This window comes from Haliotis rubra, unplaced genomic scaffold (assembly GCF_003918875.1).
Source record: "Haliotis rubra isolate DU_JTF1 unplaced genomic scaffold, ASM391887v1 Scf1, whole genome shotgun sequence".
Taxonomy (NCBI): domain Eukaryota; kingdom Metazoa; phylum Mollusca; class Gastropoda; order Lepetellida; family Haliotidae; genus Haliotis; species Haliotis rubra.
Genome location: NW_025764891.1, coordinates 8,207,156 through 8,223,575, shown reverse-complemented (window position 1 = coordinate 8,223,575; position 16,420 = coordinate 8,207,156). Strand labels below are relative to the sequence as shown.

General features: G+C 40.1%; 1 protein-coding gene across 1 annotated transcript in view; it reads right to left on the bottom strand.

Annotated features, from left to right (window-relative positions):
- LOC124280388 (FRAS1-related extracellular matrix protein 2-like) overlaps positions 1-9,874 on the bottom strand; it is a 218,331-nt gene extending 208,457 nt beyond the window's left edge. The window contains 3 exon segments of the mRNA XM_046716333.1: positions 4,737-8,244; positions 8,246-8,387; positions 8,389-9,874. Coding sequence (XP_046572289.1) covers positions 4,737-8,244; positions 8,246-8,387; positions 8,389-9,740 — 5,002 coding nt within the window. The 5' untranslated portion in view covers positions 9,741-9,874.
- Between the last annotated feature and the right edge of the window lie 6,546 nt (positions 9,875-16,420).

Sequence of the window (16,420 nt, the reverse complement as noted above, 5' to 3'; positions counted from 1 at the left end):
GATTGATGTAATTTATGGCTATACCACTAACAAAACACCTCTCTTGTTTATGAAACAACCTTGGCATCCCATTATCCAATAAAGTTGCTGAATATTACGATGTGAATACATTATGGGTTATACACCTGCATTTCACATTTCTCTTCATATTGTCAAACATTCTCAGCGATAAGGAGAATAGGTTCCAGTTTCTGAACATGGTGAATGCAGAAATAATATTTCCCTGACAGATTTGTAGACTTTGTTTGAATTTCTTTAAGCCGCTATCAAAGAATATTGTGAACACAAAGGGTATACAATGTATTTAATACCATGTGTTCATCTCCCGTTCTTGGTCATGTGAACACACCATTGTGAAGTGTTAGATAGGGCAACAAAGGATGTACAAAATGGAAGCATGTGTTCATTCATTGAATCTAAGGTACATCAACTGCACTGTGTTCAACCTTGTCATGCCATATTACTTTGATCATAAACTCAAGGACAGGATGAATTATGAAAGGGAATTGTTAAAAACACAAACATTGTCTTGTATTTGTTATTTACAAATATAATTTGAATCAGGACAGCAAATACCATGACGATGATGATGACGACGACAATGATGATGATGATGATGATGATGATGATGTGCATATTATGATGATGATGATGATGATGATGATGATGATGATGATGATGATGATGATGATGATGTGCATATTTATGATGTGCCAAAAGCATGATATTATTACTCCGGTCAGTGGATCAATGTGCCCTTAATTTTCATTCTCAACTCCCTGGGCAATATGCAACCAAAGATGACTGAAGTACTGGAATGTTACAGTATTATCATCTCATTGTACTAAATACCACAAAACTCCTCAGCAAACAGATATTTGGTCTTAAAACACAATTTCCCTTCCTCAAAGTCCTCACAATAACATATCCTTAAAGAGGCAAGTTTAGATTTTCCACATGTTCAAACACTTCCATCTGTTCTACTTAAATATAGTTGCTTGTCTCTCTCAAACTAATAACTAATATAGTTCAGAGACAAAGTGTTAGTCTTGTATTACTTCATATAAAGCTCATTTGTCTACAACACTTAAACAGGAAAAAATATAAACATACTCTTAAGCAGGCTGGAAAGAATTTCAACCTAAGACTCGGTCTGATCCCATAATCCAGATCTGTCAGGACTGTGCCTGTGTCAGAGGGTTTCACAACAGGTAAGTATGACACTTTGAGCATTCCCCCCAATTTAGCTGACACGCTTTGATATAGCACTACTCAGAGTATTGTTAAATCTAGCCTTGCTCCAAGGCTTCAATAAGTCCATAGATGTTTTGTAATTTAATCCATATATTAGACAAGTCTAAGGACAACTTGTTTTATTTATATATCTTAAGGAATTATTATCTACACTGTTCAAGTCTATGTTAACTAAAATCTTTACTGAAATATGATATATACTACTCAAAACAATTAAGAACATCCCATTTTGTCACATGACTATAAAGTTAATCAGTCACATCCCAACAGATTAACTGAAGTAATATGAAGGAATATGGTGTTCTTTATGCTTTTTTTGAGTATTATATCAAAGCTGATGTTAATATACTTAAAGTATGGATTCAAAAAGGTTATTCCATAAATGAAAGAATTTTCATGGAATTCTAAGAAATATAGAAAGGCATGTCCTGAAGACATTATACAACATGTTCATATTTCCACCTCATGTCTCCACATGTGAAGGAACGAATGGACAATGTGTTTTCTACATCCAGGCATGGTAATTCTTTCCACATCAAGAGCCAGCCAACACCCTGTGAAGTTGCACTCAATACATTGGTAAGTGCATGCACTGGTGTGTTGTAGCAGAGATGAATTGTTTATTCAGATACTCCCAGGAAAATGTCACTCCGACACTGTAACATCTGTTTGATGAGGTCATGTTATTCTCCAACAATGGAATAAGTCACTGGGGTACAGATCAACTGTTTTATTCACAGAAAACCTCTGTCACCTCTAATTTTCAACAACTTCATTCTCACAGAATCATGTGCATAGCAGATTGATCATTTTGGGTTTTTTAAAATTTAAAATTGATTTTTTTATCCATCAAGTAATTACAGTGTCTTAATGAGTAATTGATGGACTTAATCCATTTTGTCTCACTGTTTCTTTAATAAAAGGCCATCATTTCCCTGGCAACGGTATTATTACCATGAACACAAGACACTCTAACCAAAAATATCAGCGCCTCAAAAAATTCAATATTACAATAAATGCCATTGAATATTACATAAAGTGAGCAAGATGCAATATTGAATTCAATTTCCTTTAATACTTTAGCAATAAACATACATTTAAACTCAAACGCAGAGGCAAGAAAATTTCTAAAGCTGTATCACAATCAAACCCTCCTTTCCTCAACCAAACTGCATTTTTAAAAATAATACTATCCATCATAAACATCTTATGCGGTCAATAAATATGTCTCTTTCATGAGGAGAGGTCATTTCTTTCTGTGATGTTTTGAATCAAGGCTGATCGAGGCCATTAATCACTGCCAGCCAATGGCACTGCCATGGACAGAGCATGACTAGCCAGCACACCAGAGGGAGCTTTGACATGACCTGTGACCTTTGGCAGGTCATGTGGAACATCCAGGTCACAAAGCAGCCATATCAGACACCTCTAACATAAACTGTTGCTTGTTTATATGGGCCATGCTGTTAAAGCAATTATAATTGAAATATGTAACCCACAGCCAGATATTTTTATGGAGAAATTCCATAAATGCTCCAAAAAGGATTACTGTGGAGAAATGTGGTTTTGGAAATTATAAAAAGACGACTTCAAAACATGCAGGGATACTGGTGTAATTTGTTGCTGAAATAGCAGGTTGTTTTAAAGGAGATCCCGTGAATTTGGTTCAACTACAAATTTTGTTCACGTCAAGGTGGAATTCGTTGGCATATAGACAACATTAATGCCATCAAACAACCCGTTTCAATCATCCAGCCAGATTTCTTTGGGTGAAAAAGGCAGTGATAATTACATAAATGGATAATTGAAAATTACAAATGACACCAGGTGTTTGCAAACAGCTAAAATACAAATTATGGAAATGATGTAGCATCACGGCTCTCACATCTAATACATCATTTGTTGCAGAAATAAACAAATGTTTCGCTGTCAGGTTGTATGTGTTGGCAGAGGATAGTTTACCGTTTCCAAGCTGGTGGAAGTGGAAAAGACCTGTCTCTCATTATATTCCAATAGACAAAGAAAATACATGTAACCATGACAACACTAATATATTGTTGATACTTATTTTCTTCACACTCAACAAAGTATTTCTGTAAAGACTGAAAGAAACATGATGAATTTGTGTCTGTTTCTTTTCCTGGCAGAATGTGAAGTGTGCTAGTACCTGTCTGCATCTGAACACACACATACAGAAATGCAGATCACAGCCTCTGCCGTTTTCAAGAGAAGGGTGGAAAACTATACTCTAAATACATATATAGATATACTACTCAAAATAGTTAAGGGTCACTGCATTTCATATTATTATATTCTGGACAAAATAAGTTAGGGATATTGGTATTTTTATGATTGATATTTTATCAGTGTGTCAATGAATAAATAGATCATTACTCACAATTTCAAAATTTACATATATCCCTAACTATTATTGTCCAGTATAGATAACTTGTCAAGCCATGACAGTCTTATTCTTCCACATTATTAAATGTGATCTGCAATGGGAACAATTAACACTGTAAAATGGCAAAATCAGGTGATCCTTAACTTTTTTGAGTAGCATAATACAAATACAATAGCAGAAGACAAATGAGTTTTTGGTTTTACCCTTTTTCGCCAAAGTGCAAAGATGGAGTGACAAAAACAGATTTTGCTGGGGATAATTTGGGGTAGTTTTTTTAAAACACTTTGCTATACTAGTTGTAAATGTAAGGGACAAAACCCTTTCCATGATCAAAAGAAATTTCATGAAGAATACTCATAAAAAATGTTAAAAATAAGCATCAAACATGTGTCAATGAAGAATGACACACATTTCTTTTTATTTTAAAAAGGAAGGACAGACTCATCTGCAATCTGGCTTAAAACATAGTAATACAAAAACATATTGGTCCTGCCAACATACTGCAACAGGATCTGAAAAACAAAATTATTCCAACAAATCTCCTTGAGTAGTAAATCATGATTCTACGACATAATTTGCAGCTTCCATATCTGAAAATCTGATTCCAGGGAAAATCATTTATTATAGGGGTGTCGCGTGTCAGAATGTGAGATTGGGGATGGTGACAGAGGGAAACAGGGGAGGGTCTCCCACCCTTATGATGGTGGGTACATGAGGGTCAATCAAAAAATATTTGGGGAGGGTTGTGAAAACTTGGACACTATTTTGTAAAATATAAATTGCTTTTCATTTTGTCTTTCAGTTGGGTCATGAAAAAATACGTACAATCACACTGTAAGGACCAGCCCCTTAAAAAAGAAGCATATTGAGAGGGTAATTTTATTCAGTACATTACTGCACCAAAAGCCTCAGATCCATGGAATCCTGTAATGAATGATCAGTTCCTAGACCAGCTGAAAATCAGCAACAGGAGATGTTGCAGAACGTGCAAATGGTACATAAGATTTCAGAAACAAACGATGGAAGGAATAATTGGATTAACAAGTCCTTTGTCCATATGAAGTGAAGAAAAGCCTACCTTGTGTCCATTCACTGATGCTCTTGTTGCCAAGGTTGGTGTTGATAATGTAGCCATAGTCAGGTTCCACGGTGAGGGTGTACTTGAGTCCGTCATCAGGGCTGTCACGATCCTCCACGCGCAGGTATTTCTCCGTGATAGGGAATCCTAGACTACCACCATCCATGCTGACAAGTGTAGACACACCTCTGTTGATGGCAATCTGAGGAGTGCCATTGTCCACTGGGACTATCTCAATATGCATCATCTGAGGCTGCCTGGTTGTGTATGTTGTCTCGGGGAAAACAAAGTAGTCGGAGTGGGTGCCGTCAGTGACAGTGAAGGAGAAACTGTCTTTGTTTGTTTCGGATCCATCATGTTGGTAACTGATCATGTTCTCATTGAGATCTTCTAAGGTAAATGTTGCAATAATCTTGGTTTTGTTAAACAATATGTTACCATGAACAGGAACTTGAGTGATGGTGAACAGGATGTTTTCATCCAAAGTGTCTCTATCATCAGCCTTCAGTTCAAAGGGAGTTATAAGCTTATTGTCACCTTCTTTCAGTCTCAGAGGCTGGAACATGACAATCGGCTTCTTATTGTCCACATCACTGAGAGAGATCCGGAAGGTACGAGCAACTGGGTTGAATCCATCCGTAACTTCAAACTCAAAGCTGTCCATTTTCATCTCATCGTCACTGGCATGAACATATCTGATCTTATTTCCAGCCAACTCAAGCTGTGTGAAGGCAGTGATGGGGACCCCAGGCATGTCAGTGCTCTCCAGGTGACCTCGACCTGGTGCTCGGGTCACGATGAACTGGAGGTTCTCATCTGGCGTGTTGAGATCAGTTCCACTGAGGAGGTCAGTTGTCAGAGTAACTCTCCCTCCCTCAGGAAGTTCCACACCCTTGTTGATAACAGTTGGGAATGTCATGTCAATTCCTTCTACTGTCACATAGAAGTATCTGTCAATCAGTGGGTTAAGGGTGTCAGTGACATCAAACTTGATGAGATCCCGAACTCCTTCCAGCCCTGTGTGAACATACTGGACCTTCCTCTCATCGATGTCTCTCTGGGTAAAGTTCTGGCCAAGAGTCAGGTTCTGAAACAATTCACCCGATATCTGTTTCAAGAGATATCCATACTTAGGTATTCTTCTGATAATGAAAAGAATGTCTGGGTCATTGGAATCCAAATCCTCAGCCTTAAGATGTTCAGTTGTGATGATCTTGATCTCCCCACCTCTCTCCAGCTCAAGGCCATTGTTGATGGTCAGTCGGGGTGTTTCGTCATCCACTGGGATAACAATAATTGGGACCGTCTTGGTGACGTTGTGAACTCCATCTGTCAGAAGGAATTCAAAAGAGTCAGATGTGGTTTCAGTATCATCATGTTCATATTCTATTGTAGATTCTCCAGAGATGTCAGTCAGAGTGAAGGAATCGATGGGGTATGTTCCACTTGGCCTCTGCTGAACAATAGCTCCATGCTCTGGTTTCTTGGTGATGTAGAAGGTGATTTCTCCTTGTGGATCATCACCATCAACCACGCTCATGATCGGTGTGTCAATCATCAGGTTCATGCCTTCAAGTACCATGAACTCTCTCAGGAACACCTTGGGTTCTTCATCATTGTTTGGTACAATACCCAGGTTAAAGTCATAACTTGGTGAGTTATTGATACCATCGGAGCACCTGAACACAAATCTATCCCTCCTTGGCTCAACACCTTCATGAACACTCTGGACATAGTTGATGCTGCCTCTTCTGACATCTCCAATAGTAAAGGCAGATACTGGCATTCCAACTCTGGATTTCTCTGAACCCGGAGCTGCTGATTCATTCTCAATATAACCATAGGTAGGTGCTGAGGTTATTGTACAGACGATTTCATTGTCATCTGTATCAATATCCATTGCATCTAGATGAATGGGTAGGATTGGAGACTTATCATTTTCTCGAACATCAAACTCTTCCACCACGGTCACAATGGGAGACTCATTGTCCACAGCCAGGATCTTGACATCCACATTAATTCTGTTAATCCTGTTCCCTTCTACATTGAATTCATCTGACCGATCAGTCAGCAACAGCGTGAAACTGTCATTTCGCCCTTTGGGTCCAACCTCCCCACCAGTGTGCTGGTACTGAATGTGACCATCAACAATGTCCTTCTGGGTGAACCTGTCAGTATTCAAGCCTCTGTTCAGAATAAATCCTTCATAAGGAACTCTTTCCACAATAAAGTTTAACATCAAATCTTCTGTGTCAGGATCAGTTGCTTTAAAATCCTCTGCATTGAGGGTTACCAAAGAGCTCTCTGGCACTTTGATTGTAATCCCAAGGACTCCTGCCTGTACATTTCCAAGCAGCTTTGGTGCTTCGTCATCAATTGACTTCACATTGACTTTGAATGTAATGGGAACATGATGTACTCCGTCTGTAATGTCTATCTTGAATCTGTCATTGTCTATCTCGTCCCCAGTATTCAGGTACAAGATTCGGCCAGTGTTCAGGTCATCCTTCATAAACAGGTCCCCAACTCCCATGTCAACCTCATCAAGCTGCAGCACACCATGAAGTGGGATCTCCATGATCGTGAACTTGATACCGTCATCACTAGTGTCGACATCATGCACATCCAACATGCTGGTGTCAATGATTGCATACCCATTTTCCTCAATCTCAACTCCTCTGTTGACAATTTCAGGTGGTTTGTTATCCACAGGTTTTACATTGATGGTAAATCTCTGATCAGGCAACACATTTCCAGAAGCATCTGTTACAGTGTAGGCAAACTGGATAATCCTCGGCACAGTTCCCATATCGGCACTAGGGGGCTTGTAACAGATCTTGTGATGGTTTACCTGAGATTGTGTGAAAGAGGACAGCTCACCTCTACCTGGGTGATCACATTTTACAATTGTCCCAGGTCCAAGAGGAGTGTTCAGGTCTGTGTCAAATGGCAAGACTGTGATATCATATCTCAGCTTCCGGTCATCAGTATCATCATCAGTGTACCTAAGGAACTTCCTCTTGAATGTCGTTGTCTCAAATTCACTGACTTTCATAGAAAGTGGAGTGCTAGGATAGAGGTAAGGGAGTTGATCATCCACCGGGGCAATCTTCACAATAAACTCTTCAAGACCAGACTGGTTTGGAGGGTCACCCCCATCAGCCAATCTGAACCTGATTTTGTCAATCACAAAGTCAGATCTGTGTGGACCAACATGCTGATAGAACATTTTACCATCAACAATGTCCTGCTGGGTGAATTCACTGACAACTTGCTCATAAACTCCACTCCTCAACTGCCAGTTTTCCATATCTGGTGGTGTCTGGAACTGTCGCCGGAGAATGACTCCCTCTGTGGAGAAGGGACGCTCCAGGACAAATCTGATGCTTGCATCATCACTATCAATATCAGTAGCACTCAGTACAAATGGGGAGATTTCAGCCACTTCATTTTTCCTGATCTCTAACCCTGTGTTCACATTAAGGATCGGAGGCTCATCATCCACAGGGGAAGACTGTAATAGGGTAAAGAAACTCGACTTCATTTTTTCCATCTGTCATTCGAAAGATGATATTGTCACTGTAAGTATCACTATTGTCATGGCGATATACTACCGCACCACGATCCAGATCGACAGGAGTAAAAAAATTTCTGACCAGTAGGAATGTCCAGTTGACCATGACGAAGTCCATCTGCGACAAAGATTTTCACATTTTCCAAATCATTTTCGTCAGAAATTTGGAAGTTCTTGTCACTTCTTAATACCCTAGATTGTCCCTCGAACAGCTGAATTCCAGTATTCCTTGTCACAACAGGTGCAAGGGTATTCATTGGTTTCACAACGATCATTAACATAACAGGATCCACCGATGCCATGCCGTCTGAGTCAATTATTTCAAATGCTACCTGGAACACTCTCTGAACATAGGAATCCTCTGGAGGTGGTTTGTAAGCAATCTTAAGATCTGTAATGTCTTTCTGATAAAATGACTTAATTGGCAGGTTCCTGTCATCAGTGCTCACAATATGACCCTCTCCAGGACCAAGGGGGGTGGTGATATTGAAAATCAACTTGTCAGGTGAGGTTTCAAGATCTTCTGCGGACAGAATTTCTGGAGTAATTGCTGTCATGACGAACTGGTCCACCTCCATGACCAGCAAGGCACTGTAACTCGCTTGTGGGCGGGTGTTTTCCAACCCACCCTGAATTCTAGCCATAACTTGGAAATATTCCTGTTTATCTAAATTTCCATCCAAATCCATTAATTCAACAACCAAGGGTATGAAATCTCTGTCGGGGGAATTGTTTTCTGCTGTGTGCTGGTATCTCACACCCATTTCCAGAAACTCGTCACAGTCCACCATCTGCAGACGTGTAGTGTCGTTCATGACAACGCCGTAACGGGGTAGTCCACTGGCACTGCTCAAAACTGTCACTTTACAAAGCCGGTTAGGACGATCGTAGGCAAACTCCAACACCTCTTTATTAATTGGTTCACTGATTCCCATCAACTTTGAAACTGCGATAGGTAAGTTCCGAGTGACAACTTCAAGCTGCACGAATGACACTTCAAAATGAATTGTGAACGGAATGATGATAGTTTGAGAGGGAGAATCATATCGAATCTGTAATCGTACTCTATCCTCGGCCGGATTACGAGCTCCGAAATGCGAATACTGGACATCCTGCATATCGAAGTCACATGGAAATTCCGAAGGCATTAGCCTACCTGGTCGCTGGGACAAAGCGTCCGTAGTGTCCAGTACTGTCACCATACAACTGTCTCCTTGACGCACCCTTATCTGCAGATCATTCGGAGTTACAAAAACCGATCGTCCAAGCGGCACCGTTATTTTCCGATTTGCCACTAAAATATCTCTCGGTGATAGAATTACCTGAGAGGACAGAGTAACCACACTCAAAATCACAACGGCTACCTGTACCGCACGGGGCATTTGGGACTCCATTGTCGATCCACCGAGCCTCAAAAGGCCGCCTGACATAACACAGGCGAGGCAAGTTGTTGCATACACTATCTCCTCAGATGAGTGAGAAATGCACAACTATCTTCTCCTCACAAAAGTTGGTGTGAGCTAGCTTCGCCGCTCGAACCATACTTTACCTTTCTACCCAATAACATTACACGCATCAGATTACTCTCGACCTCTGTTCGTTTATTTCCGGTACACTGATTTGCATAACTATGTACACAAAAACCTCATGCCGCATGTCGCGGGCGGCACATCCACCAATCACAGTTGGTGTTATATATCTAGCTCCGCCCATAGCTGTGTCATATCGATTAACTTCTCGATGAGCGTTGTCTAAGAGGCGGGACAAGTAATTAATTGACAGCTATGTTTTATGTCAACACGCCGAGCACGTGGTTATTGTGTATTGCAACAAATTCTCTCCCAGTGTGTGGATATGAATGCGATGTATAGTGCTGATAGCTTCGCCTGGGCTTGTGGGCCTACACCGACACACGATTTCTGTCTATCTTAGCCGAATCTGTCTAGGCTTTGCGGAATGAACAAGCAGAATAAGAGAATCAGAAGGGAGCATTCTTCACGATAACCGCAACCGTCATCATGATGGAAATTAATAAAATTGTAGTAAGTACACTAAAACAAGTAATGAAAGCGTTATCCATGTGAATAGGTTGACTATAAATAGACATTGTATATGTGCAATAATTGCCTCGTTTACGACTTTGCAAAGGTTCCCAGTTTTAAACGTATTTATATTTATTTTAACCCCACAATAAAAGCATTCCATTACATTACAAGACTATGTTACTGTTTAATTACTTTTACTGTATTTCACTTTGAGATTTCCCCCCAAAAAATGAATCCTGTGATGTAGTCAGACCAAATTACACTTGCCTCGCATTGTAGGCAAAACATAGGCAATTTTTTTTCAGATAATTTTCCAAAGAATACAGTTCGTTAATGCTCACCTGTTTATGATATATGAATATCATTTGAGCTCCTAAACTTGAAAACAATATGATCTTACTCAAAATCAGCTTGACACCCCGACATATCCACCCTTCTGAAATTTAATGTGTCTTCTCTAATGGCGATGATTGTATTTCCGACTTATTCGTATACAGCTATAGGAAACCAACTTCAAAAACATTTAACTCCAATATCATAATTATATCATTATAAGTCAATGTGCGCCTACCCCTATTAATGCAACATCATCGTGTTCATGCTTTGTGTGCACAACACGTGGTGTCTCCTGAACGGGAATTTTAGAAAACATATGTTTTCAAATCAGACATTAAAACGACAGGACTTCTGTAAATATATTGCAAATGAAAGCTATTCAGTGAAGTAGGGATGCATAAACCTAGATATACGTGGCTATAACTCCCGACCTGTACGTTAACTCACGACAATTGATTTAGCGTTAACTTGGTAGCAGGGACCCAGTGAGACAGTGCACTGATACGTGGTATGGAGCGAGGGGTCGTTTTATCGTATTTTTAAGACTGAAACATCGTAGACAGAGACCAGAGACAGTGTCTGTGACAGTAATGGATACATCCCACATCAACGTCCTACACTCGCCAATGATGGTAACTCCAGTTCTACTCCAGTTCTCAAATCTGGGATATCCTGCTTGTACGAATACTACAAGTACTGTCAGTAGAATAAAGTATTGTTACTGTATATACTCCTGATGCGTCCTATACTACTACTACTACTACTACTACTACAATACCGCTGCTACTTCCGCTATTTCTACTTTAAGTTCTACTGCTACATGCGGCAACTACTACGGCTACTACTACTACTACTACTACTAGTAGTAGTAGTAGTAGTAGTAGTAGTAGTAGTACAGACGCCATCATTATCTCAGTCATCTTCCACCACAACGATCTATATGAAAACCGGTATTTTGACTGACGGGGCCATTTTATGGTTCATTTTCAAAATCACCACCACAATATCAATTCGTGTGCAAACTAAGCTTTATAGATAACGTCGATCTTCATAGATATACTTCCTTATCACTTTCTTGATAACTGAACCTATGTGAAGATTTACATAACCAGTATCTGGGCTTGTAGCTTAACTTCGATAAACCTTTATGTATATTGCCTAGCCGTGGATCTGAAAACGACCTTATCTTAATAACGTGATAACATTATCTTAAAAACAATCATGAATCTATCATAGATATCGGGAAGGACGTTTACTGCATAAAAATATCCAATGATTCACGTTTTTCGTTACAGTATGCAGCAGTGGGTACAGATTCATTAACTGTGACCACAAACTTTCTATGACAGTTCTCCAACTTCTCCCACTGCATAGGCATCCCCACAAATACCTGGGATGCACGGACGCATATGCATGCTTCGATTGTACTTGATACAACGCGTGTGGCGAGCTGTAGTCTGGCCAACATTTCGCCAGTCTGCCCATTCATAAAGTCAAAGGGCTAAGCTCAAGTTACCCCGTAGCCGACAAACTGAACCTCTTTCATAGCCTTGGGGGCCCTTTCTTTCCTGAGATCAGCACACTGCTACTCGCTGTTTGAAAAGAAGCCCGCCAGTGTGTGTATACATGCGAACAGTAAGACTCGCTAGGCTTCTGTAAAGCGTTGACGCTTTGCGGGCACACTCTGAACAGTGTTTATATAAAAAGAACGATACGCCTATGGCACTTTGGAATAACTTTGGATTTTGTTCAAAGATGTAATGCAATATTATTAACATAATCATTATGTAACTGATTTAATTGGTGATCAGCATGTTAATTGTTAAAATTTGTAACATAGTCCACCGATAAGCTGTGGGTATTATGCATTAAACTAAACTTCACACACATACGATTGGACGTGTGGTTTGTGATATCGCTCTATCGCTACTCAAACAATATCATCATGATCAGGCAGCAAACGAATGCCTTCGACTGTTCGAAAATGAGCGGAATGTGCAAATATTGAAATGTTTTAAAATATGAGAATCATCTTAATGGTTTGGATGTGCATTCTAATCAGATGAAAGTCTGGAAGAAATATTGCCGCATTTTAAACTTTATCGGGGATGTATTTTAAACTTCATCGGGGATGTACTTCAAATATCGAGCTGTTACAGTCAGTGGTGACGATGCTGATGATTGGGGATCTCGTGTTTGGTACACAATCCTCGCCAATGCCTTTGTAAAATGGGGCGGTTTTTATTCTTAAAAGATACTCAAGTAACCCTTTAGTAAGAAAAATATCTATGCCTCACCTGGTAGGGAGACAACATAATGTACCCTACGCTTTTGGCCTCTGAGATCTGTTGACATGTGACCTGAACATGCTCGTGAGGCACGTGTTCGTGAAGATCATGTCAAAGTGGACATAAAAGTTTTATTACTTAAAAATATTAATTTAGCGCCTGTTTATGAGTGAGTTCAGCTTTACGCCGCACTCAGCAATTGTGTAGCTATACGGCTGCGGTCTGTAAATAATCGAATCTGGACCAGACAATCCAGTGATCAACAGCAGCATCGATCTACACAATTGGGATACGATGACATGTGTCAACCCAGTCAGCGAGCCTGACCACCCGATATCGTTAGTGGCCTCTTACGACAAGCATGGGTTAGCCTACTGAAGATCAATTCTAGCCCGGATCTCCACGGGTCTGTTTTTGTTGGAACATTACTTAGCTCATAAACAAAAGACAAAAAAGAACGGCAAAATTGCTGATCTCAAATCAGAGCCTCGCTCCCAGCCTTGAAAATCCAATGGTTGCTCCCTTGGCGAGGTATTTCGTAACTGACATGCAAGCATGACTCCGAGAACACATGCCTGGTTCGCCGTGACATGCTCAGACACGTGTTACAACATTTGAAGTTAGGAAAACAGTCAGGTATACACATCAGTGTTATTTTTTCGAAAAGCGCAGACATATTTGTATTTTCCTTGTGCTTTCGTAAGTAAATTGTGTCTGGAGCCTAGCAACAAACTCTTTAGCGTTTTAAATGATCGGCACGGGGTTTTAAAGGACTCGAGAGTAAGGGTTTGGAAGCTACCTGGGTGATTGGGTGTTAAGGGATTGGTGGTTGAGTGATCCAGTAGATTGGTGTCTGAGTAATCAATTAGATTGGTGGCTGAATGGATTGGTGGTTAATGTTGGTTGAATGTTTAGTAAATTGGTGGTTGAATCGACTGGTGGTTGAAGGACTGGTGATTTAGTAATTAGATTGGTTTTTGAATAGTGAGTTGATTGAGTGATTAATTAGATCGTTGTTTGGTGATTGAAAGGGTATGTGATTGAATGATTAATTAGATTGGTGGTTGGTGGCTGAATGGGAATCGATATGTGAACAAGTGATTAAGTAGATCGGTGCTAGGTGCTAAAATATGTTTTAAATGCACCCTATACCTGTTTCTCTGTTGAAAGGTCAGGATTGGATTCCGGGTCAGTATGCGCAATCATGCTTGTCATCTGTGCTGAGATTCAGGGTGGGGATAGTTCCCCAGTACACCAATGCTTGTCCATGTTGAGATTCCGGGTGGGGATAGTTCCCCAGTATACCATGCTTGTCCATGTTGAGATTCCGGGTGGGGATAGTTCCCAGTATACCACATTTGTCCATGCTTGTCCATGTTGAGATTCCGGGTGGGGATAGTTCCCCAGTATACCACGCTTGTCCATGTTGAGATTCCGGGTGGGGATAGTTCCCCAGTATACCACGCTTGTCCATGTTGAGATTCCGGGTGGGGATAGTTCCCCAGTATACCCTTGTCCATGTTGAGATTCCGGGTGGGGATAGTTCCCGGTTATACCATGCTTGTCCGTGTTGAGATTCCGGGTGGATAGGTATGCTTGTCCATGTTGAGATTCCGGGTGGGGATAGTTCCCCAGTATACCATGCTTGTCCATGTTGAGATTCCGGGTGGGGATAGTTCCCCAGTATACCATGCTTGTCCATGTTGAGATTCCGGGTGGGGATAGTTCCCCAGTATACCATGCTTGTCCATGTTGAGATTCCGGGTGGTGTTAGTACCCTGGTATACCAGTACTTGTCTCTTTGCTGAGATTCCGGCGACAGGAGATCTTCAGGATACCTCGCTTGTGTCATTTTAGAGGCCTGCGGTTCGATTGACCAGAAAAAAACGAAAGTCTTTTAATTGACGAAAGCCAAAATTAACCTACATTCTAAGATTTTGCTGTTGCTTCACGCAGCTAACATCACTGGTGGAAACATTACGTTTATGTTTTACGACGGTTCAAATGTGTCATTTCGACTCACAAGTTTTCAGCGACACGGTAACGTTCGTAATGTTTACATTCCCACAATGCAATTGTGGAATGTCGCTTGACTACTAAACTTCCTCTGGATGTACTGATCTAAACTTACGCTGGTAGTAGAAATGCAAGGTTCATATTGCCCCATATGGTTTACGTTAATGACAGATGTAATTAAAATAATTCAGAGAAGATATTTAATCCGAACGTAAACCGTCATCAAACTGTTATCATTTGTTTTTTCTGGTAACGTTCGTCTTAACGTAGGGGGGCAGACACATCAAAAGAACAGCGCGCCAGTTAGCCCTGTGCGAGGATTCTTAATTTAGGTCACCGACACCGTCGTTTGTTTTCTGCCTTAAATTAATCGTAATTATCTTTGAAAGTATTAAATTTGGCATCTTAGAAAAGAAATGACACTTCGCCCTACCATATAGTGTAATAAAACACACTTTCTCCTGAACTATTATAACGTTAAAGCACTCGGACGCAAGCGTCCTCGTGCTTGAACTATAATAGTTCAGGGCAAAAGATGTTTTATTACTGATGAAAGCCAAAATTAACCTACAATAACAGCATGTTTGTCAGGAAAATCATATAGTTCCTGAACTGAATATTACTATATTTAATCGACGAAAACGAGTTATAGGCATGCCTAATGTAGGTCAAATTGCAAAATTCTTTATAGTTACTATACCCTCTTTTAATGTCAAAGTGTTCACAATCTTTGATATATGTAATACTATATTTAGTTGTAAAGATTACACAATGGGATGAAGCTGCGACGACGGCGCAATAAAACTACTCAGAGGCATTCCCTTGGGTAGTTAAGACTATCCGGTTGTATCCCCCCTATCATGTTAAATGTTAAATATTCACATCTTAAACCATTTCTTCGAAAACGGTAAAAGATCTTGGCATTTATTAACCTGCAGTCTTTAAGGGATTTGCTTTAAATCTGTGGTCTTTTATGTCGGGGTAAAGGTTATCTAACCGATATGCCTGTGCTCAAGGTGAGGCAATTAGGGCTTACAGAAAAAATAATTATTATAATAAAACTGACAGAGGCTCAGGTCTCAATTATTTGAGACAGGGCTTTACCCGATTTATATTCGGCAAGTTGAAAGATTAAATGACTTCTTCTTTTTGTGATAATTTAAGATGACGTTTTATTCACCACATTCGTCATTTGCTGTATCAACGATTTGGGTTCTCCGTATTTTGCCATTTTTAAGCTTCAGTCCTGGGTTTAGACAATATCCGCTTTGTTTTATTTGTTTGTTTTCACCAAAGCATACATGACCATCTTGGTCATTTTGTATATTTACAAAAACTTACTCACGAACAATGTACCCTAAACAAAGTCAAATACAGAAACGTACCCGGTACCATAACACGGCGGACGAGTCCATATTCCGCAAC